Here is a 22,667-nt window from a genome sequence, read left to right on the forward strand (position 1 = left end):
ATACTTCCCAGTGAGCTAGTTCATGGACTCCTTCCCATACTAGGTCTTGACATATGGCCTCCTGCAGCCTGTATCCTCTTCCCTGGTACGTGATACTCAAATGACAGTAAGTACCACACAATGAAAGGGATATCTGTTTTCACATAAGCTGGAAGAATAAGCACTGCTTTAAAATCTAACAAATGCTCTGAGTACTCTAAATATTTATGCACAAAATTCTGCAGCAAGCTGTACAAAGCTCTTAGATGCCCTTCTTTCTGTAAGCCCATGTGTCCTGGCTCTACACATCTGTTGCTTGTTTGGAACCCTCTGATTGTTGAGCCCTGACTAGCAGCCATGTGTAACCCTAAGGAGTTCTTAAAGTGTGTATGCCTACTATTCCTCACCAAAGGTTGTGCACATGCCCACTAGCAGTGCACTATATTATTAGTTGCACCTGTCTTTGCCTGATGGGCCCTTCTGCCCCTTTGTTTCCTTCTTGGCGAGGACAGATATCCTTTCTCCACCACCCACATGGATACTACCAAACTTCAACCTCAGTGCTGGTTCCCATAGCGCCTTTTCCCAACTTCCCTTCTCTATTTCATTCCTGCATCTCTGAACTTCTGCACCAGCCTTCTCACAAGCACACAAAGGGGAGCCTTTGTGAACTTCCTTCCTTCCTTCCTCAGCAAGGGTGCCTGGCTTTACCATGGCTCAGGACTTGTAGGAGGCACAGCTGACGTGTACTAGAATAGTTCCTATCCTAGGAAAAGCAGTCTTGAAAGTACCTCTGGGAAAGCCAATAGACAGATGCCAGCCAGGGGCAGCTGCCCACAGAGAAAGCAGCAAAGACCCACATGGAGGAAACCCTGGAACAGTCAGCCACATAGGACAGAAGGCAGGCCTCTCTTGATGGAACACCTCATTCATTTCCAGTCTGAAAACTGTACTCACATCAACACCCAGCCCACGACCAGGGCCAGCGGCAGAAGACAAAGAGCTTTTCATGGAAAAGGTGGGGGGGGGGGAGAAGGAGGAGGAGGAGTAGGAAACACTTGGACAGAACCCTAGAGGAGCTTGTGTCCTGTTCTCCTTTGCTTAACACAGGATTGAGGCCACTCCCTTCTTCTTCTAGCATACACATGGGGTGCCACTGTTCAGAACGTCAGGTTAAACACCCTGCCACTACAGACTGGAGGCATGTGTCTGGGAGACACATTGTCTAAGGAGGTACCCTGCTCCAGTACTTATAAGACGTAAAACAGCACAGTGCTGTTGGCCCCAGCCTCAGGCCCACTGCCTTTGAGCATCACTTTGACATGTCTGGGGGAAGGGGCGTTCTACGGTCAATTTTACAGCTGGGCAAAAAGATGGGAAATTCTCAAGAATCATACAAACTCTTATGTCTATACCTAAAGATTCAAAATAAAATATCTAGTGGATGGACACACACACATACACACACTTATTTTTAGCTGAAGTTTATAACATATGGAGAAACCTTTAGACAACCTGTCTTATTTCATGGAAATGTTTTTTAAAAATTATCCTCTAAAAAGTATCAGCACCTCATTAAGATGCCTTTGGTTTAAAAACTATTAATGAAGCTAATTTAAAATCGTAAATAACTAGATGTGAAATGACTTCTGCACCTCAGGGTTTCCACATAGAAAACACTTAGTTCAAAGGGCCTGTGATGGCAGAAACACTTTCTTGATTGGAACTAAGCAGGCTGCCTGGAGTGGTGGTGCGTGGGGCAGGTAGAGCTGACTGCCACTGCTTCTTATAGCCTTGGCCAGGCCATCCTGGTTAGTGTGGTCAAAGTGCAAGCCAAATGTGCCAAGAGGAAAGTATCTGGAAAAGACCTGGGCAGAAAGTAGAGGCTGCGAGACAGCAAAGCGCAGGTAGTGCTGGATAGAAGGAAGGCTGGCTCTCTACAGGAAGGTCAAAAGTGTGGGGTGGTTTCAGGGTGAGCAGGGGTGGCGGGAGGCTCCTTCACTAGGCCCTCCCTCAATTGAGGCCAGCGGTAACTGACTGGGACTCAGATTTCTTCTTATAACAGGGGAAAGACAGCAGTGTAGAATGAAATTGTAACAAGGCTGCCGCCCCAGCAGCAGCAGCTCCATTTATTCCACAGCTTGCTCTTGCTGTGTAAAGCAAGTTGCCTGTGAAGGTCTGTGCCCCAGAAGTCTGCCACCATAGCCTGGTTCCAAGTCTGCAGGCCTTTCTGGGTTCTAAGTCCATTTGTTTACAGGTCAGAATTTGCATAGCAAAGAAAGTGGAGTTAATTACATAGTCTCAGCACTCTTCTGTTTGTCCCCCAGTCCCCAGAGAGATCATTAGGTCCTTTGCCACCTTGATATGTTGGCAGGTGTGTGAACTTCTAAAGACAAGGAAGCAAAGGAAACCAAGTCTTTGCCACATATACATACCAGAGCAGCTGCTCTCGACCTATGGGTCTCAATCCCCTTGGGTTGATATCCTGCATGTCAGGTATTTCTATCAAAATTTACGACAGTAGCAACATTGCAGTAATGAAATAATTTTATGGCTGGGGGCCACAACATGAGAAACTGTATGAAAGGGTCCAGCATTAGGAAGGCTTAGACCCACTGGGCTAGAGGGAAACGAAACTAGTTGCTCTGGTGTGGCCAGGAGACAGGAATTTGTTCCTAAGACGGGAGTGAAGGCACTTGTCAGGTGGAACCTTCACAGTGTTTCCTTCTGAAGACTGGCAAGGAGGAGTCTTTAAATACTCATCTCTGGGCCTGGTCACTGCACAGGAAGGAACCTGGAGGAGGGGAAGGAGGAAGCAAGGAAAGCCAGGAAGGAGAATGTGGGAAGCAGGGGAGGAAATCCTGACCCAGGAAACACAGACACCTTCTGCCAGGTGAATTTAGCACCTCAGCCTTTCTTTGAACAGGTCACATGTAAGCCCCTTGTTCTTGTTGTAAAGATATTCAGTACAGACACCTGTTCTGTTGTTTTCTAAAACAAACGTCTTATTCTGTTTCTTGGAAATGTTTCATTTTGAATTCTGCTTTTCATCCCCAAGATTCACAGCAAAATCAGTGTTCACAACTAAGTTCTGTTGTCCCTCTAAAGTGACTTTAGGTAAGCCATCTAGTTGGCTGGTACCTTCAGCAGGAAACTGGAACATGAGGGATATGGAAGATGGCAGTTTCTTTCATCCCCTCCCCGCCCTGCAACAGAGGTGTCACTACATGTCTGAAATAAAACAGCTAGGCTCTGTCCCTGGTAATGACAAAGGGGAGAGATTCTGGAAATCCTCTCTGATCCTCAGAACCAGTCTGAGAAGCTCCTGCACCTCTGGAGATGCTCAGGACAGGTATCTAGTAGGTGCCTAGGCATGAAACACAACACCCAGCACTGCTTCTAGCAGAAGCCCTAAACTACATGGCACCGTTTGAACATTGTTCCACGAGCTTGCTATGGACCATGGGAAAAATACAACAGTTGCTTCTCAAGTTTTTCAGGGTTGGTATCTGGCAGGCCAGCGGCAAGTCATGAAAGTCCACAGGGGTCATTAAGGGATGAAGATCAAGGCTGTGAGAAGGCAGGGAGGGCTCCTGAGACTCTGCTCGACTCTCAGCATGCAACGTCAGAGGGCTGGAGAGGCTTTTGAGAATGTATGTCCTTACCTGGCCGGGGGCGGGGTTCACCTTCTAACTAGGCAGCTGGGATAAACAGAAGAGTGGAAACAGAAGTGAAAAGCATAGCGAAATGGTTTCTAAACACTTGCTGGGTATAGGACACTCAACTATTGGGGAGAAAAAAAACTTGGGTGTGGGCTTAAGAGTGCGGCAGGAGAACAGAGTGGAGTAGAAATGGCCCTAAAGTGCAGAGCAGATGACGTTCACCACTGGGGAGTATGACAGGAATCTCCTCAAAGTAACTTCCCATGACCTAGTGAACCCCATTCCCAGCCCCTACCTTTATTCTGTTCAAGGGAGGAGAGCTGGAGTTCCTTGTCCCGTGGGAGTGCATCCCCACACAGGCTGAGTCCTGAGCCTACCACGACCTTCTCAACCAGGCCTCAAAAATGTCACTTCTTCCTCATCTTGTCTGTTTATCTTCCACTCAGCCTACAGAGACACTCCAATAGCTCTTATCTGCTTATTAAAAAACAAATTTAAAATATCTCAAGATGACTTACTTTTAAGTTGCAAGGTGCCTCCACTATAGAACATTCAGGGAAAAGAGGAGAGAATAGTTCTTCTTTGATGGGGATGTAATCAACACCTTGTATGGTGTGTAAGCACAAGCACTGGGCAGCACTTACTAAGTGAATGAGGAACTGCTAAGACGTGTGAGGCCCTTGCATTTCAGCTGGATCACAAGGAATAAGCCAGTTTCTTGCTGGCAGAACTGAGAGGAAGAGTCTTCAAGGAAAGGGCAGAAGCATGTATGGAGTCTCAGTGTAACAATTCCTTGTTAAGTTCAACAAACCCCTTGGTGGCAAGACAGAAGATAAGGGCCAGAGGGGTGGGTGACAGATGGTCAATTAGGGAGAGAGTTAGTCTCTGTAAGTGATGCTTCAAATATTGGACTTTGGGAGCTAATCAGGAGTCAAATTCAGCTTCTAGTGGAGAAACAGACTAAAAGTTCCCAGATTAAGACCATGTGGACTGGAACTAAGGTAGTCACTGTGTTAGGAGAAAGAAGAACAAGTCCAAGCTGTCCTACCTTTGTGGCTATGAAGAGAAGCACAGTCACAAAGGTAGAACAGCTTGTAGCAGAAGTGAAGGGGGCTAGAGATATAATGACTGAGAGAGTGACCATTAATAAACCCAGAAAACAAGGGCTTTTTTTCAGGTTGCAATAGGGCAGTTTTACAGAGTGATGAGCAGGGAAGGATGAGGAAAGGCAGAGAGAAATACTGAAGTGGAAGAAGAGTGTCACCAGCGCTGGTTTAGTGAAAGTAGAGCTTTCAGTGTGGATGCTGAAAGTATCCATATTTTAAAAAATGCTGGAGCAGCCTTCTGGTAGCAGATCATACTTGCCTTAGAAAGCAGGATATTGCAATAACCCGAGGAAGCCTGCAAAGCCTACTCTACTTCTGCACCAGGAGAGACTGGTGGATATAAACCAGTGTAGCCTGGTGCTCCTGGCCCTGGACCACCCCTTCTAACCTAATCCCCTATACCAAGAGAAGCTCCCCAGAACCTGCAAACTCAGTCTGGGGCTTCAGTTACACAGGCGTTGAGCTTTCTCCTCTTTGTTCACCTAGGCTCTTGAAGAGGGGCTATCTTGGTCTCTAGGGCCTTCCGTGGCACCCTGACTTCTCATCTGGTCTCAAGCTTGGCTCAGGTTTTCCTTTACAGTGTCTTGGACTGGAGTCCTAGGGCCTGGAATATGGTATTGAATCTTTCATTATGGGCATCTTGACTATACCAACTGATCTACCTCTCATGTGGTCACTGGGTCTAGGGAGGATATTTGGGTGACCACAGAGTGAAGAGTGTGGTTAGTGGACCTTGCCCCACAACCCTGTCCACAATTCCAACCCTCATACTTCCTATCTGGTGTGGTTTGGAGTGGGGCCCAGCACTCTTGTAGACATGTGCCTCTCTTTCACCTGTCTTCCAGCCCTCATTGTGCAGAAGACCTGGGTTCCATACACTGTTTCCAAAACCAAAAACAACCCAAAAGCCAGTGAGTATTAGTGTTTACATTTTTTCTAGTGTTTCTTTAATGACCCCCATATTCTAGCTAAGCATTAGACTAGGCAGCTTCAATTTCTCAGGTCTGCCCTATCAGCATAATTCAGATACAGTGTTCTTTTCTTGATTCAAATTAGGATGCTTCTATGGGCTTTTATTTTCTATTTAGTTATAAATTTTAAAAGTATAAAAATATAGAAGTTATTCAAATTTTAAAGAGCATTAGAAAATAGAAAAAATTACCGTTCCACTATCCAAATATAACTACTATTGGCATTCTTTTTTGTTTCCTTTTGTTCTTTTTCCATTCACTGCCCCCAAGCTTGCTCCCATGTCCACCAGAATATGGCTGCTGGCACACTATATTCATAGTTCCTTCTCTATAGTTCAGATAATGTTTGCCTTTTAGATCTTGAAAAGGAACTTTGTACAGATAGTTAAAAACTATAAAGACCAAATGCAATGTTTTAACTATTTGATTCCAATTTAGACCAATCAACTGGAGAGAACCAAGGAAATGTATTAGGGACTAGGCTTGGATGACATCCTGACACCAGTATTCATCGTTAGGTATGCTGAGAACACTGTGGTTATATAAGAAAATGCTCAGATTTTTAGTCATATATCAAAACACACAGGAGTGAAATGACATGTCTGTAGTTTGTTTTAAAATTCTGTAGTCTTTTTTGCATAAAAATGAAGAAAATTACATCAAATATCTCCTTTTATAAATTCTCTGTAATTTGTCTGTTGTTTTAATCATCAGGAGAAACAAATGTCCTCACTTGTGGTTCACAGTTTGGTGACATTAGATAAGCACATGGGGCTCGTGGAGGTAGGAGGACTCTCTTTCTTTACAAATTTTTTATGTTTTTGTTTTTATTGAGCTATACATTTTTCTCTGCTCCCCTCCCTTCATCCCCCCTCCTCTTCTACCCTCTCCTATGATCCCCACACTTCCAGTTTACTCAGGAGATCTTGTCTTTTCTACCTCCCAAGCAGATAAAAAGCTATAGTCTTAACAGAGAACAAAGTCTTGACAGTACTGAATCTGGGATACAGGGATGGGGGCTTATTGTGATGCTTTTCTTATGTTATCTATAGTTGAATTTTTTCTAATTAAAGTATATATCATTCTAACATTATCTTTTTGTTTGTTTTGAGACAGGGTCTTACTATGTGGCCCTGACGGACCTAGCACTCACTATGCAGCCCAAGCTGCAGCTGTCTCAGAACTATTAAAACACAAAGTTTTCACTGTATAGCTTTCTCTTTCATCAGATTCATATCTGTTTTATTTTAGTTTGCTTAATCAAACATTAGTCTTTATTTTCAAAATATGGTTCATGGACTCCTGTGGGCCTCTGAGTTCCATTTAGGGGTCTATGTGGTCCAAACTATTTTCAGTCATAATCCAGGGTATTACACAAACTGACTGTATACTGCCATTTACAGCAATGGTCTAGAAGCCTTGGCAGGTGAACTATTTCACCTGTGTGGGACATAGCTGTCACAGCTCTCCCCCCACCACACACTGGCAGTGATAAAAGAGCTAGATCAATTTAGAATGTTCTCACTGGACAAGTAAAATCCATTACTTTTCTATGTCTCAACCCCAAGTACTTGTCTTTGTCACTTAAACTTCATGAGGGAGGAGGATGACCTTTGGAGGACAAACACGCATATAACTATCTGTAGGTTAAACTGGTAACATTCTCACAAAGATATCATTTTCATATGAAGAACAGCTGACATGGAAACCATGGCTATTTAGACTGAGGTATTTGTACTTCACGGAAACAATTGACATTGCTTATCATTGATGACACAAGTTGAACTTTAATAAAATTAGAATTTTAGTAACCCTGCATCTAATATATGAGCTTGTGGGCTTTCTAATACTGAAAATATTTGACTAATAAGAAAAGCAATGCCATTAACAATGTAGTTTTAAAAATACTGTATAATAAAATGTGCCCACAGTTAGAGATCAGCATTAAGTCAGTACTTTCTAAATGGCCACTATACATTAAAAAGTCATGCCTGGGTAAAAGGTCTATTCTCAGTGGATTTTTATATAACCTCATTAACAAAGTTCATCTGATATTGTGTTAGTCTGTTCAGGCTGCTATAACAAAATACCACCACAAACCAAGTGGTTTAAGCCATAGAAATTCATTTCCCATAGTTCTGAAGGCTAGAAGTTCCAGATCAAGTGCCAGTCAGTCCAATGCCTGGTGAGGGCTATCTTCATGACTCCAACAAAGCAGCTGCTTTCACAAAGCATCTTCCACATGTCAGAGGAGAGACAGCAAGCTTTCTGCTATGTCTTTTTAAAATGGACATGAATTTATGATCTCACATAGTGTGCACTTGTATGTGGGCACTCCTGTCATGGTGCACATGCAGATGCCAGAGGACAATCTCAAGAGTCAGTTCCCACTTTCTAGTATAGATTGAGGCAGTGGGCCCAGAGCTTCCAGGGATTCTCTTTGTTCTGCTCCACATCTCAAAGTAGGAACACTGGGACAAGAGATACTCACAAATAGGCCTGACTTTCCATGGTTTCTGGGGATTTGAACTCAAGCCCTCACATTTGCAATGGCAAGTACTTTTAACCATAAAGCCATCAACCTCCTCCTCCTCCTCCACCTCCTCCTCCTCCTCCTCCTCCTCCTCCTCCTCCTCCTCCTCCTTTTTTGTTCCCTTTTATTTCCCCTCTCTTCTCACTCATTTTTGAGACGTTTTCTCTGAGTAACCCCATCTGGCCTTTAACTCACAAGCTTTCTGCCTCAGCTTCTATGATTATAGATCCAAGAAGACATTATAAAGCTTCCTGAAAAAGGGCCTTATAAGTGCTGCTTTGTTTCTGAGACTTCACATGCCTGAAGATATGCTTTTTGTTATCTATCTATCTATCTATCTATCTATCCATCCACTCACCCACCTATTTACCTGTCTATCTACTATCTATCGATCTACTCACCTACCTATCTATTTATCTATCTTTTGTGTATGTCTGTGTAAGGTTTGTTGTGTCTCCTGGAGCTGGAGTTACACAAAGTTGTGAGCTGCCATGTGGGTGCTGGGGATTGAACCCCAGTCTTCTGGAAGAGCAGACAGTGCCCTTATTGCTGTGCCATCTCTCCAGGCCCTAAAGATATGTTTTTTGACTTTCAGTTTACCGTCAGCTTAGCTGAGTACATTTTATAGGGATCCTAGCCTTCAAGACAGAAACAAGCTCTCTCTGCAGTATCGCAAAGCTTCTAAGATTGTTATGAAAGAGTCCGAACTTGCTCTGCCTTCTGGTCTATTGTGTGTGGCTTTCTCTTGGCCCTTTATAGAAGTTTTCTGGGTCTTTTCCTTGTCTCCTAGATCCTGAAGCTCTGTGAAGAACTGTACTATCAAGAGTGGTGTGCCTGCTTCAGACACACCTTCATTTGCATTAGTTATAGAAAAAAATCTCTGGGTCTTCTGCTAAGACTAGGAGGGTCAATCTTTTTAATGAACTTTCCACCAATACTGATGTCAGACTCACTTCATTCACCCCTCCCTCACCTCCCAGAGTTATCTGGTTCTGTCAGCCTCTGAATTTTTGTTTCTTGGCTCCCTCTGTCCTGGCTCAGGACTAGACTTTTTCAGGACTGCTAAGTCAGTTACCACTCATCCATCTGCTCTCCTGGTTCCAAGATTTTGTTGCTGTTGTCTCTTCTCCCATTCTCTTTGTCCTTGTGGGTTTGTCTTTTTTCCTCTTTCTTTCTTTCTTTCTTTCTTTCTTTCTTCTTCTTTTTTTAAATCTCTCTACTGTTGTTTTAGTGAGGTTTTCGGATGGAATGAAAATCAGTGTGGTTATTTAATCTTCCATCTTTATTTATAATTAAGCATCTTTTTTCACTTCCATTTATTATTATAACATACATTTCTCATGTTCTTTCATGGTATTTGCCACCAGCTTTGCAGAAGCCTGTGCTGAGTAAGCCCTAGGTTCTCAAACATGACCCTGTTGTGATGTTTACAGTTGCTCACTTTGAGGAGGGAACTGGTTTTCCCAAGTGAAATCTTTACCCATCTTCTTTCCTCATTGTGTATAGGGAGTGCTTGCTGACAGCCTTCTTATCTGTGTTTTCCTTACCTCACTCTAGGACTGAAATGGTACTCTACTACTCTTTATTAGTCTTCGTATTTCCAGCCATCTCACAGGATATTGCAGCCTTCGTTGCCATCTTCCCCAGGACATTAGTAGAACACAGACTCCCACAATTCATTTATAGCCTAGCTTCCTATCCCGCTTTCCAGACGTACATCCAGCCTCACTGGACCATCTCCTACCTAATCTCCCATCGCCACAATTAGTGCTCTCCATTAGCTGCTAAATACTGGCAGTAGGTAGGGTCAGTCTTGCCTCTTAGGCAAGAGCCCTAAGATGTCTTCCCTACAGCAGCTACCCCAGATCTTCTGCATCCACCCATTATGAAATTTCAGTCTAGTGCAGGCACACAGTGGGTGCTTACCATGACACACAGGATGGGACAGTGGTAAGCGGAGAATGAATGACAAAGTACAATTTGTTACCTTGCCTTCAGGGGTTAGCTTCCAGATCACAGAGAAGGTCAGCTTGTCAGTCATGGGGTTGAGGCTGCACAGTTCTTCACATAGAAGCCTGGGAAGCATCGGAACTACCTGTGAACAGAGGAGAGTTTCTGAGCATCCTTGTTCAACCTGCAGGAGTCTGTCTCAGGCAGCACAGAGGCAGAGTTTTGGTGACCAGCTTGAGCTTCTAGAGTGAGTTGAAGGTGATAGAGGTTCACTTCTAGAAGCCTCTGCAGAAAGAGCACACTGTCTCACCAGGAATCACATCAACTAGCATCTGGAACTGGTACTTTAAGCTTCCAAAACTGTGAAAAACTAAAGGTGTGTTGCTTAAGTCACTCAGTCTGTGATGCTTAACCAGCATGCTTACTGCAATGATTAGTCCAGAGCGCTCTCTCTCCTCCTCCTCCTCCTCCTCCTCCTCCTTCTTCTTCTTCTTCTTCTTCCTCTCTCTCTCTCTCTCTCTCTCTCTCTCTCTCTCTCTCTCTCTAATTAAAGAGTATTTGTTCAAGAAAATATCATACTTTAAGTCCCAAGACAGTATCTGATAATGTAATATAACACAACTCCAGACATCAATGCTTTAGTGTTTGTCAAAACAAAACAACAAAAAAATTGCATCATGGGCCTAGACCAGACCCTGAATTAGAAAACACTGATGGAAAAATAGTTGAAATCCAAACAAAGGATGAAGTACAGTTAACAGCAGTGTCCCAATGGCAGTCTCTTAGCTCTGGTTGAGAGAATATGGCAATGTATGACGCAGGCAATGGAGGCTCTCTGTCTTTGCAATTTTTCTGTAAGTCTAAAAACATTTCAAAAGAAGAGCTTACTTTTTAAAAAGCTATGCTTTCTATTAATTGATCTTTTATTATATATTTAAATATAAATTTATGCTTATTATACATACTAAGCCTTATCTATTTTTATAAACAAGTATGAGGCTAAAATTTTCTGTATAAAATGAAGAGCTGGGTGGGGCTTGAGGTCTTAGACCATCAAACAGCTGAAGCAGTGCAGTGGCAGCAGGTGTAAGCGAGTAAAGGAGGCTTTGACACAGAGACTGAGCTCAAAATCAGACCCTAGGCCCAGCACTTCATGATGATGCAGTCAGCTAGGACAATTCTGGACCTAGGTTTTCTTCAAAGTGAAATAGCTCTGAAATGCTCAATAAAAGTTAGCTAAAGGTGTCCAAGTCCTGTGACCCTTGGCTCAGTCTTCCTCACTCAGCCTTGTGCCCAGGTACTCCCCTCTAACACACATGGTTCTAGATTGTGGGCCTTCCCACTGCAAGCCCTTCACCTGCCTTGCCTGCTCTCTGCTCCAGCTTGTGCACATGGTGTTCCCATTTTCTGGAATACCTTTCTGGACACTTTGCTTCAGGCAAACTTTGACATATCCTTTCAGATTCTGCTCCTTGCCATTTTCAGGGCCTATCCAGACTCCCCCAGGCAGAGAACGTACTGTTTTGTAACTTCCCCTGCTCTTTCGCAGAGGCTGTGGGGCAGACCCAAAGAATAAGCTACTTACTCCACCCTCCCTGCTCTTCCACACCGCTTCTACGGCCCTGGCCACACTACATCCTGATGCCTTGTTAGGTGCTCCAGGCTATGGAAACTCTAAGAACATAGAGAGGTCTGGCTCTGTCCTTCTATCTAGTACCCTCAACACAATATGCACTATTAGTATGCAGATGACTGACTTCTGTTAGGAAATGAATAACCTGGGAGATTTTTCTCTGTTTACTGTATCACACACACACAAAACCCACTTCATGAAATCCTTGCCAGCAGAATTCTATAGCAGTGTCTTTACATAACTTGTACTTTCAGTAGAAAGGGAAGAATTTTGGCTACCCTCTGCTAAAACAAAACAAAACAAAACACTACCAGCACACCCTGTGTCTGCCCAGGTTATCAAAACTGATTTGCTCCTCCTACTAGTCAGATGCCAAAGAACTCAAGTTTCATGAAGAATCGGTGGGAGCATAATTGCATTTATTTTTTTTAGGGGACAGTCCTTTTAATAAATTTTCTACTAGATCTTGAGGAAGAAATCAAATGGAATTCAGAGCAAACAGTCCATGTTCATCCAGTTTTGTAAATAGGTAGTTAGGCCTGTGTCTTTTAAAGGAGAAGAAATTAAGAGGTTATGATCACATTTGTGGTTTGGCATATCACAGCTTCTCATAAATCCACTGGTCCTCCAGGGGTCACTGTGCACGCATTTCTGCTCAACCCAGAGTGCAGCAGGCTTCCTTGTGAAAGAGGGCTGTTGAAGTGGGGCCTCTCTTAAAAGCCACTTTCTCATATGCCTGCCCAGGCAGGTGAGAAGGGAGAATGGTACCCTGATTCTATGCAGCATGTGAGCTATATGAGGTCTGTCCCAGCATCGGGAGAAACTATGGGTCAGAGTGATGTGCAGAGCACCAAGGATAACCAGGAAAGATTTCTTTGTAGAGAAACTCCTGCTGCCAATAGCACAGGGCTAGTGCCCATGCTCACTGGACTCTGGTATTTCTCTCCAGGCCTGCATTCATCACACTCCCTATATAGCATGGAACTCCACCACAGTTCCCAGCTACCCGAATCCCACTGTCCCAACTGCCTCAGAGTCTGCCTTCTTTGTTCTGGGCACTCTACTGTCTGAACATTGATGGTGACAGGAAATGTGCTGAGCTGTGCGGAGGCTTCACACTCATTACAGCTCACCTCTAATTTATCCCACTGCCTTCTTACTCTTTCTCAATAGAAAAACCCAACTCTTCTACATAGGGATTATAGACTCAGGCCCTTTCTAGTATTTTCAATCAACCATCCTTTTGAGCCAATTTCATTAACTTTTCAGGGGTGCTGTGTCCCTTGTCTTAAGCCTGGTCTAACTGTTTGTAGCTCTTGCTAAGTGAACTCCCTGCTCAGCTGGTTTGGTTCTCCATGGTCAGAGCACAAGGGTAGAATAGCCCTTAACTCCAGACTCTATTCCTTCCCATAGCCACACCCTCTGTCTCTTCACTTGAAGTTTCTCAAAATGGTTTATGGATCTGGCTCCTCCTTTCATTCTAGTTTCCCATTCTACCACATGATTTTTTTTTCCTAGCTCCCGCCAATACAATACACCTGCCTTGAGGTGGAACAAAGAGGGCACCTCACTAGAGATGGTCCTAGGCTGCTGGGACTTCCAGGCTTCAAAATTCGGCATGTACCTTTAATCCCAGCCTTGGGAGGTAGAGGCAAGATCAGGGGTTCAAGGGCATTCTCAGCTTGGAGAGTTTAAAGTCAGCCTGGGCTACATGATACCTTGTCTCAAAACTAACCAAACAAACAAACAAACAAATAACAATAAAAATCAAGCCAACTCAACCAATCAACTATTAAACAAACAAAAACTCAAGACATAAAATTGAACTTAATAAACCTCATACATAGCTTTAGGTATTTCAAGGTAATAATGGAAAACAGAAAAACAAAGTTTACTTCTGAAGTTTTTTATTTTTTAAAATATGGGAAACTTTTCGAATTTACATGTAAGCCTTATTTAATGGCAGTTTTAATCTCTGTATCCCAATTTTAATATGTGTGTTGCTGAAGCAAACATCAACACCCTTATTTTCTCCAGATTTCTGCATGTTCTTTACTTTTTTAATTGATTGAATTAATTTTTAATTGAGCTCTACATTTTTCTCGGCCCCCCTCCCTGCTTCTCCCCTCTCACCTGTAAACCCTGCTAAGGTTCCCATGCTCCCAATTTACTCAGAAGATCTTGTCTTTTTCTACTTCCCATGTAGATTAGATCTATGTAGGTCTCTCTTAGTGTCCTCATTGTTGTCTAAGTTCTCTGGGATTGTGGTTTGTAGGCTGTTTTTCTTTGCTTTATGTTTAAAAACCACCTATGAGTGAGTACACATAATAATTGTCTTTCTGTGTCTGAGTTACCTCACTCAAAATAATGTTTTCTAGCTCCATCTATTTTCCTGCAAAATTCAAGATGTCATTATTTTTTCTGCTGTGTAGTACTCCATTGTATAAATGTACCACATTTTCCTTATCCATTCTTCGGTGTATGTTTTTTACTTTTAAGATTTATTTATTTGTTTATTTAGCATGGATGGTAGTGGTAGTGGTGTGTGTGTGTGTGTGTGTGTGTGTGTGTGTGTGTGCATCTCATCTGTGCATGAGCAGAGGCCAGAAGAAGGGGTCAGATCCCTTGGAGCTTGAGTTACAGGTGCTCTGTAAGGATACCTGTCGTGTTAACCTGGGTACTGGGTTATCTCTGAAGTTTGGTGATGATTATGCAGCAAGTGCTCTTGACCACTTGATGATTATGAGGCAAGTGCTCCAGGCCATGCATCTTCTTTCTTACTACACCTCATTTAGTGATAACCTGAAATCCTATTCAGGCAGGTGATCTGCCAGTAATTGCTATATTCTCTGTTTTAGGAATCCTATTTATAATAGGGTCTATTGCCTTTCCTTTTCCCAGGAATCAATGAGCTGGATGAGCTGGATTCAGCAACTGGATTTGGGTCTTTTATGAATGAAAGAGGCCCTGATACTTTTGGTTGGACCAAGAAGCCTTCATTAAAGACTAGACCCATAGGTTGGATATGGTGATAGAGACAGAGGCAGGAAGACCCTGAGCTATACATAAGTCTACAAGTCTACAACAGCAAAAACAAAACATAGTAAGAGCAGGGTTGAGTCCTTACAGTCACTGATGGGAAGTCATATACACAAAGAGCTACTAAGGAGAATCAGCTCTCTGCATCTATCTTGATGTAGGCAGTAGCAATACCTAGAGAAATAGATTCTCCACTTTCCCACCCTTTTCCTCTCCCTCCTTCTTGCTGTATGATAGGCATTTCTGGAACTAGGGGCGACATTCAGTTAGATCCTATAGCCCTGATAAACCCTTTGGAGAGTATGTGAACAAGGGTCTGCCTCTGGGGGCAATTACTCAAAGCTTCAAGGGACAGTGGTGTGGAAAGGATCCTGGCACTGAAATGTTAGCCCTGATTCAGGCTTAATTCCCCTTTATCCAGAGTGCTCAAGTGAGTTTATCCTTAGAAGGAAGGTCACTCAACTGTTCTCGAAGCCCAGCATAACCCATGCTTCTTAGTTTGCCACTTCAGGCCTCTCCTCCAATTTCCCCTCTTGGCAATCACTGTAATTCATACCTCAGCCAGTCCACACTACATACTGTTCCTCAAACACACTGACTCTAAAGCTTTTATTTATTTACTGTTCATATGTGTGCGTCTGTGTGTGTGTGGGGTGTGTGTGTGTGTGTGTGTGTGTGTGCCTGTGTGAGCTTCTGTGCGCTACCACAGAGGCAAGGAAAGGTTAGATCCTCTGGAACTAGAGTTATAGGTGGTTTTGAGATGCCAGGTAGGTGTTGGGAACCAAATTTGGGTCCTCTGTGAGAACAGTAAGAATTTTTAACTGCTGAACCATCTCTCCAGCCTGCAAACATGCTGACCAGAACCAGGACTGCAGGACCAGCATTTCTCTCAGCTTTGCATCCCTGACACCTGGCACAGCAGTCCTGTGTCAGTACTGCTACGTGGTGAAGAATGATAGAACTGGCAGCAGAAAAGGAAGAGAGCTGGAGAATATCTCAGACATAAGCCCAAAGCTCTGTCCTGACAGAGCTTAAAGGCTGGTGAAGGGAAAAAAAGGAGCGATGACAGGACCCTGACTTTCTAAGATTCTGGACCAGGGTTTGGGAGAGCTGAGGGAACTGGCCATTTAGGTCAATACACCACTGCCCAATAGTGCTGGGTGGGGGTACCAATAAGACTATAAAATCTTACATGAGGCTCAGAGAACAGAAACATCTGCTAAAGCCACAGCAAGCAGGCTAGCCAAGTTCAGCAGTGGGTGAGCCAGGACAGCCCTGTGACCAGTTGAAAGGCCACAGAGGGAAGAATCAATCATCTGGGTGCAGGGGGACAGGAAGGATGAGCAGTGACATCAGGCCAGACATTCACAAGTAATGGGGTTTCCACCGTCTTCTTAAGCTAAGCTACCAGCTAGTTCCCCAGGTCACCCTCCCCTTATACCCTCAGTGCACCCCAGATCTGCAGCATGGCAAGTTGGTATTTTCTCCTTTTCTGAAGGCTTGGAGATTTTCACACCAAGGTATGCTCAGCTAGCTCCCTGCTCACAGACTGAAGAAACCTAAAGGAAATACACAATATGTTTTGAGAGCCAACATCTCTGCTTAAAGGGTTTCCTTTTTCATATCAACACTTCCATGATCCAGAATTCGATCAACTCTTTGCTACCCAGTTTGACATTAACAAAACAGCAGCGCTAACAATCTGCTGGTGTCAGAAAGGAACATGTTAAAACTCTTGGATTGTACATGAAGACAGGGTTCCGATCCCAATCTCTGATCTCTGTTATAAAGCACTAGCAATAAAACATCCTTGAGATTTATGGTGGGCTTTCACTCGAGCTTCACACCTAAAATAACATGCATGGCTGGGCCAGCAGACAGAGAGTTTAGGTTTAGGTTTCAACTGTTTAGGTTTTCTTTTACTTTTAAAACTTAATTCACATATTTATTTCTTTCTAATTACCTTAAAACTTAAAATTAAATTGTATTTATTTTCCAGAGAACACATTAGCTGAGCAGATGTCATGGCCTCTGAAAAGAATAGGTTCAAGCACAGATATATAGTTGTCCCCATCCTAACAGAAACATCTTTATCAAAAAGAAAGGGTGCATTTTTTAAAATTTAAACAAATACTATTTAAATTTATCTTTCTCTTTACTATGTTTCCTTGTTAGCAAGAGTCACTGAATCATTATACTGTGAGTCAAATCTCAACAAGAAGAATTTCATGTAAAGCTAGTGAGTTAGGATCTGGATCCAGGATTGGCTCTACTGCATATTGCTCTACTCTCTGGGATCGTTCCCCAAACCAAGCTTAGATTGTAACTCTGACCATCAGTCACCTATAAGTCAGCATCCTAATGAAAAGAAGTCAGAGCCACATTTCCTATAGATGGGAAATCAACCAGAATACCCAGCCCCCTTCCCTGGAGTGACAGAGTTGGGAAAAAATGATTTGGCCAAATGGGAGAGCAGAGAATATGCACAAGGGAAAGGCAGCTCATCCAGCTTTTAAGAAGACCTTTATAGGCAAAGTAATGTGAAAACAGCAGAAAAGTTCCTGGACACAGTCCTTTAAGAAACAAAACCGAGAAGGAAGAAAGGTCAGAGCAGCGGCTCAAAAGCATCAGAAAGCACAGCTCCTGCCGTCCAAGGCCGTGGGTCGGTGCCTCGAGCTCCTGCCAAGGTGGAGGCTCACAGCCCTTCTCCCACCAGCTTTCCACCTTCAGAGTTTAGCAGCAGAGCCCCAATAAGCACTCCCAAAGAGATTCTCAAACTGTGACAGTCACAAAACCAAAGTAAAGGGAACAGAAAGTGAAACACTCAGTTATTAATCCGATTTTATTCTTTTGTTTCTAATTTGAAACATATTTTCTGGTTATAAAAGGAGAATTCAGCTTCAAGATAAGAGAAAACCACCTGCTTGGAGGAAGGGGCTCTAATGGCATCTAAGTTCTCAACTCATCAGACCAAAAGGCAGCAGTAGACTATTGTAAATGGAGTTTTTCACACTTACTTACTTGACACAGCTTTTAACAGATTACTTCAAAGATTGAGCTTTCCATCACAACACTAGAAGTTTTGTTGCTACAAGAGATCTGGAAGCTTATCTTCTTCTTCCAAGTCTGGACCAGGGAAAAGCTGGGTTTGGCCAATATCACTGTCAGGCAGGAAGTACACATGGGGCACCTTCAGCTTGAGGTTAAGTGGAGCCAGTGTACAAGTATCAAAATTGCATTCTCAGAGGTTTAAGTTAAGAAGGGGGCTTTGGAGTTTAATGAGTTTTTTTCCCTTCAAGATATATAGTATAGATACCAAAAAAGAGACAAAATTGAATAAAGGTCACTGCCCCAGAAGTGAATGCACACACAGGTGTGCACTGTGTGAGTGCAGACAGGCACATGGCGTACTCAATGTGTGGATGTCGGGGATAACCTTAAGGTGGTCCTCACCTTCCAACTTGCTTGATACAGAGTCTTTCTTGTTTGTCACAGTGTATGCCTTTGTGTGGTGCCTTAATAGCATCTAGAGAACATAGCACCAAAGCACAAAACCTTTCTGGGGAGCATCAGGAAGTAGAAGTTCAGGGAGCCAGGAATACATATGTTTTCAAGGTCTTGTTTGTTAAATTGTGGAGGGAGCAAGAGAAGCCAACAAGAACTAAGAGAAAGGGAAGGTTGTTTAATAAACCGTATAAAAATGCTTTGGCCCAAAGCTCCATGAAAACCTAGACCCTGGAAGACCTCTTTCTTGGTCCTTTGCAGCTTCTACCTAAAATAAACAGGGATCTGAAGAGGCAGCAGCTGCACTATGAGGTCACACTGTTTGTGAGGCATAATTCATAGCTTGGTGTTCCTTCTGCCAGCAGTGAAGGCACACAGGCAGTTTGTAGTAGAGAGAGAGAGACTAGGAAGCTATACCCCTTCCCTGGTGATAGTGTTTGTAAATTCTCAGAATAGAGTAAATATGGAACCTGGCTAGTCTCTGGACACTGCTTGGGGCCACACAAACAATATCCAGCTCCCAGAATGTCTTGGAATGGGTTGGCAGGAGTGGGGACAGATATTTTACCTTGATACAGTCAATGATCAAATACCAAAAGTCATGTTTTAGAGCATGGAATTGGGGAGGAAAGGTTCAAGCTATTGAGTTCATTGGAGCCAGACAGGAAGTAAATTTAGACACAGCCCCAAATAAGATGAGTCAAAATGAGCATAGGAGCACACCATCAGAGAACAAAAAGGCTAGAAGAATCTATGACCTACAGTGGAAGATAGAGACAAGTTATGCATGTTTTATTATTTACAGCTGTCTTCAGGGCCCACCATAATGCCTATAGATACCTGATGCTTAGAATATACTTGTTAAAGGGATGGATTCTCACAGATACTTGTAGGCATGTACCAGCCTACATAGAATGAATGGATGTATTTATTTCCTTTTTCCCTCTGCCCCCACCCCCCCTCCTCTCTCTGCGTGTGTGTATGCACAAATGTGTAAAGACCAGAGGCCAACACTGGGCATACACCTCCATCATCACCACTCTCCACCTTGTTTTTTGAGATAGAACCTTTCACTGAACCCAAAAATCACTGATTGGCTAGATCTGCTGAGCAGTGAATTCTGGGGATCTGTCTTCACCAACCCCCACTTGTGCTAATATTACAAATGCATATCATCATACCCTGCTTTTATGTGAGTGCTGAGAATTCAAACTGAGGTCCTTACACTTGCATGGCAAATATTTTATTTATTGAGTCATCTCCTGGCCCCAAGAAGGGATATGATTTCTTCCTTTTATAGCTAAGGTGAGGGACATCTAACAGCAGGTCCATCTTGGGGATTCTGTGGGCTACCTGTATAGTGCAGACCAGGACAGGTTTGGTACAGGTATTTAGAACAAGGGTTGAAAATGTTTCTCTAAGGCCTATTGTACATAGTGAACTGTCATTCCACTTGGTATCTATTGTGTGAGAGTGGACACAACACAAAAGATTAGATGTGTTGTTATCTAAACTACAAACCCAGCTGTTTCTTAGGCCTTTCTTTGGAGCAATAGTTTGAAAACTGACCACTGTTGGAAGGATGTGACAAGGCTACTCAGAAGAGGAGGTCTGAGACGAAAGCTTTGGCTTCTTTTAAAAACATGTGCAGTAACAGAGGGCAAGCATGTTCCCAGTGCCAAACCTGTATTTTAGACCTTACTAGATCTGGGAAAAGATTCAGAAAAGACATGTTCTTCACATGTTCTTCACAAATTAAAAATAAAGGAAGAATACTAAGTGGGAACACTTCGTAAAATCTAGGACACTCAAAGCTGATTTGTACCTTCTGAACCAAGTAGACACTTGTGGCTCTCTCAGCGGCCACCTTATCCAGAGAGGATCCCTCAGGAATGAAGTGACTCACGTCGGCGATGTGGACACCCACTTCAAAGGTGCCTGTAAGTGGATAAGAAGGAGCATTAGCCTGGTTGGAAGGTTAGCAGAATCCCTCCTTTCCAAGGGTACCTGTCACTCTCACAGACTCAGGCCCCGAAGCATTGGCCACTCACTGTTCTAGTCTTTCTTGGCAGCTACTTGTAGTTCCTGTGACTAGTACTGCTGTCATTTTCCTCATCCTATACCAGACAAATGAAGTGGTTTTTACTGTGAACAAATGAGAGAACCATCTCCACAAACTATTTCCATCTCTAAAGGCGTCTTATCACTATATTTATAAAAGACAGGTCTAGTGGGTAATAAGTTAGTCCTTTAAGGTTACAAGAAATTAGTTGGCTCCCTAAACCTGAAAGGCACTGTTTCTGGAAGTGTGGCCTTTCATCTACATCCATTGACCAAAGCCCTCAGTCAGTCCTATGTCTGACCTGCCCATCTGGCCCCTGTATCCACTTTCCTAGCTCTCTACCCTTCTGCTGTTATGCTTTAAAGCATGCATTTGGTGATGTTACTTCTGAGCTCACTGTTTATGGCCATACACGGTCTCACCTCAACCTACATTGGTAGGCTTGCAGGATCTTTCACATAGTGTGGATGCAGTTGCCATAACAACCTTTCTAATCTGAATGCATCCATCTTACCTTATTCCATTCAGAAACTTGTCTGGCTGGTTCTTTTTCCTATGCTTGGGCTATCTCAGCAGGATCTGCAATCAGCAATCTCTTTACCTAAAATTGGTCTACTTAAAGAGAATCTCCAAGCAAGAAGAAGTTCTTCTGTCCTCTCTTTATTTGCCTGCTTAAATACCTACTGTGTATCTATTGATACTTGGATGGGATAATAGATTAGTGTGAGCTTACTCACACTAATATTAATAGTGAATAATGGACTGAATACTTGTGAGCTATTATTTACATTGGTATAGATTCTTGCATATTGATACAAACTTAAATTATATTGAATATGTCCCTATTTTCATCTACAATATTTGTATACCTAGGCAAAGTTATTTTGTCATATTGTATGCCTGCATGCTCCTACCTCTGCTTAAGACATTTTGTATATTGATACAATTTTAGGATATATTTATCATATTGCAAAAATACATTTCTACCTCTGATCAAGATACTTATACATTGTTTACATTTTGAGATCAATTGTCCTCATTTGTTGTACAGTTACTTAAAGACTATTTAATATTTTAATATGAAGCCTTAGTCTTTAAGTTATATAGGTATTAAGAATTATAGGTCAATAGTCATCCATGTTTGTTATACTTATAGTTAGACTAATCAGGTTCTTTAAATACAGAGAAATTGTATTCTGCATAGATAGGTAATCTTCAACCACTTTAAAGAGCTGTAAAATATGGCATTTAAATAACTTAGGGTTCTGTTGATGTGAGACACGATTGCTCCTGGCAGCACCAATCTATTCCTGAGAGAATGTTGAACACCAAAGACACTCCACTTGGAGCTTGTATTCTTCAGCTTTGCAAAACTGTCCTTTGGGCAAAGAACTGTCCATGCATCAACCACTGACAAAATGCACAATGTCTGGACAGGACAAGCAGGATATAAGAAAAAAGACTGTTAAATCTTGCCAAGACAGGGTAAGACAGTTTTGAAATTTTTATTTATTTATTTATTTATTTATTTATTTATTTTTTGCCTCTGAAAATGGTCTGTCAGTTACTCTAGGCCTTAGCCAAAGTTGGTTGCTCCAATATTGAAAATGAAACTTTGGGTGATTGCCCAGGTAGCCGGTTGTCTCTGTCATTTGTTGCTTGATTACACTTCCTGCTTACTCAAGTAATATTATTTCCCTTTTCAGATCTTTGATGGGGTTGAAGACTAGATAGTTGTAGTTACTTCCCTCTTATGACTTGGCCAAGTTAATTCTTATACAAGACTTAAACTCATTAGATAAGATAATTATTAAAACATTTATCACGTTTCTTGCTTAACACATTTGTTCTTATTGTATGTATTATGCTTAGAACTCTCTTATTTAAACAAAAGGGGTAGGTGTTGTAGGAATTCCTGTAGCCAATAGCCTTTAAGTTACCCGCCCACTTGGGTGGAACCTTACATACTATAAATGCTGATGTAACATGTGAGTCTGTGCTCTCTCTCTTCCGGCTGTGACATTGATTACTATTCCCTGTTTGAGCAGAGTATTGTGATCTGTGAGCCTACCCCTAAATAAATAATCCTCTATTATATTCAATTCTGAACTAGTGTGGGATTTCTTTTAAGTGTCCTTCTTCAGATACTTATTGTTGTCTGTCCCCAGAACACTCATCCTTGTCAAGTATCATAGTATATTTTCACTACCTTTCTGAAGATTACTGAG

At 42.6% G+C, this 22,667-nt stretch overlaps 1 protein-coding gene across 4 annotated transcripts in view; it reads right to left on the reverse strand.

Annotated features, from left to right (window-relative positions):
* The window catches only part of Dis3l2 (DIS3 like 3'-5' exoribonuclease 2), a 381,042-nt gene that overhangs the window by 70,622 nt on the left and 287,753 nt on the right, over nt 1-22,667 (reverse strand). For all 4 annotated transcript variants that reach the window (XM_041650838.1, XM_041650836.1, XM_041650837.1 and 1 more), the window contains 2 exons: nt 20,203-20,315; nt 10,239-10,346 (listed from right to left, as the gene is read on the reverse strand). In XM_041650838.1, the coding sequence (XP_041506772.1) occupies nt 10,239-10,346; nt 20,203-20,315 (221 nt within the window). The remainder of the gene's footprint in view (nt 1-10,238; nt 10,347-20,202; nt 20,316-22,667) is intronic.

The sequence above is a fragment of the Microtus oregoni genome, unplaced genomic scaffold, assembly GCF_018167655.1.
Source record: "Microtus oregoni isolate MIOR12 unplaced genomic scaffold, Mior012 000004F_ref0000308, whole genome shotgun sequence".
Lineage (NCBI taxonomy): Eukaryota > Metazoa > Chordata > Mammalia > Rodentia > Cricetidae > Microtus > Microtus oregoni.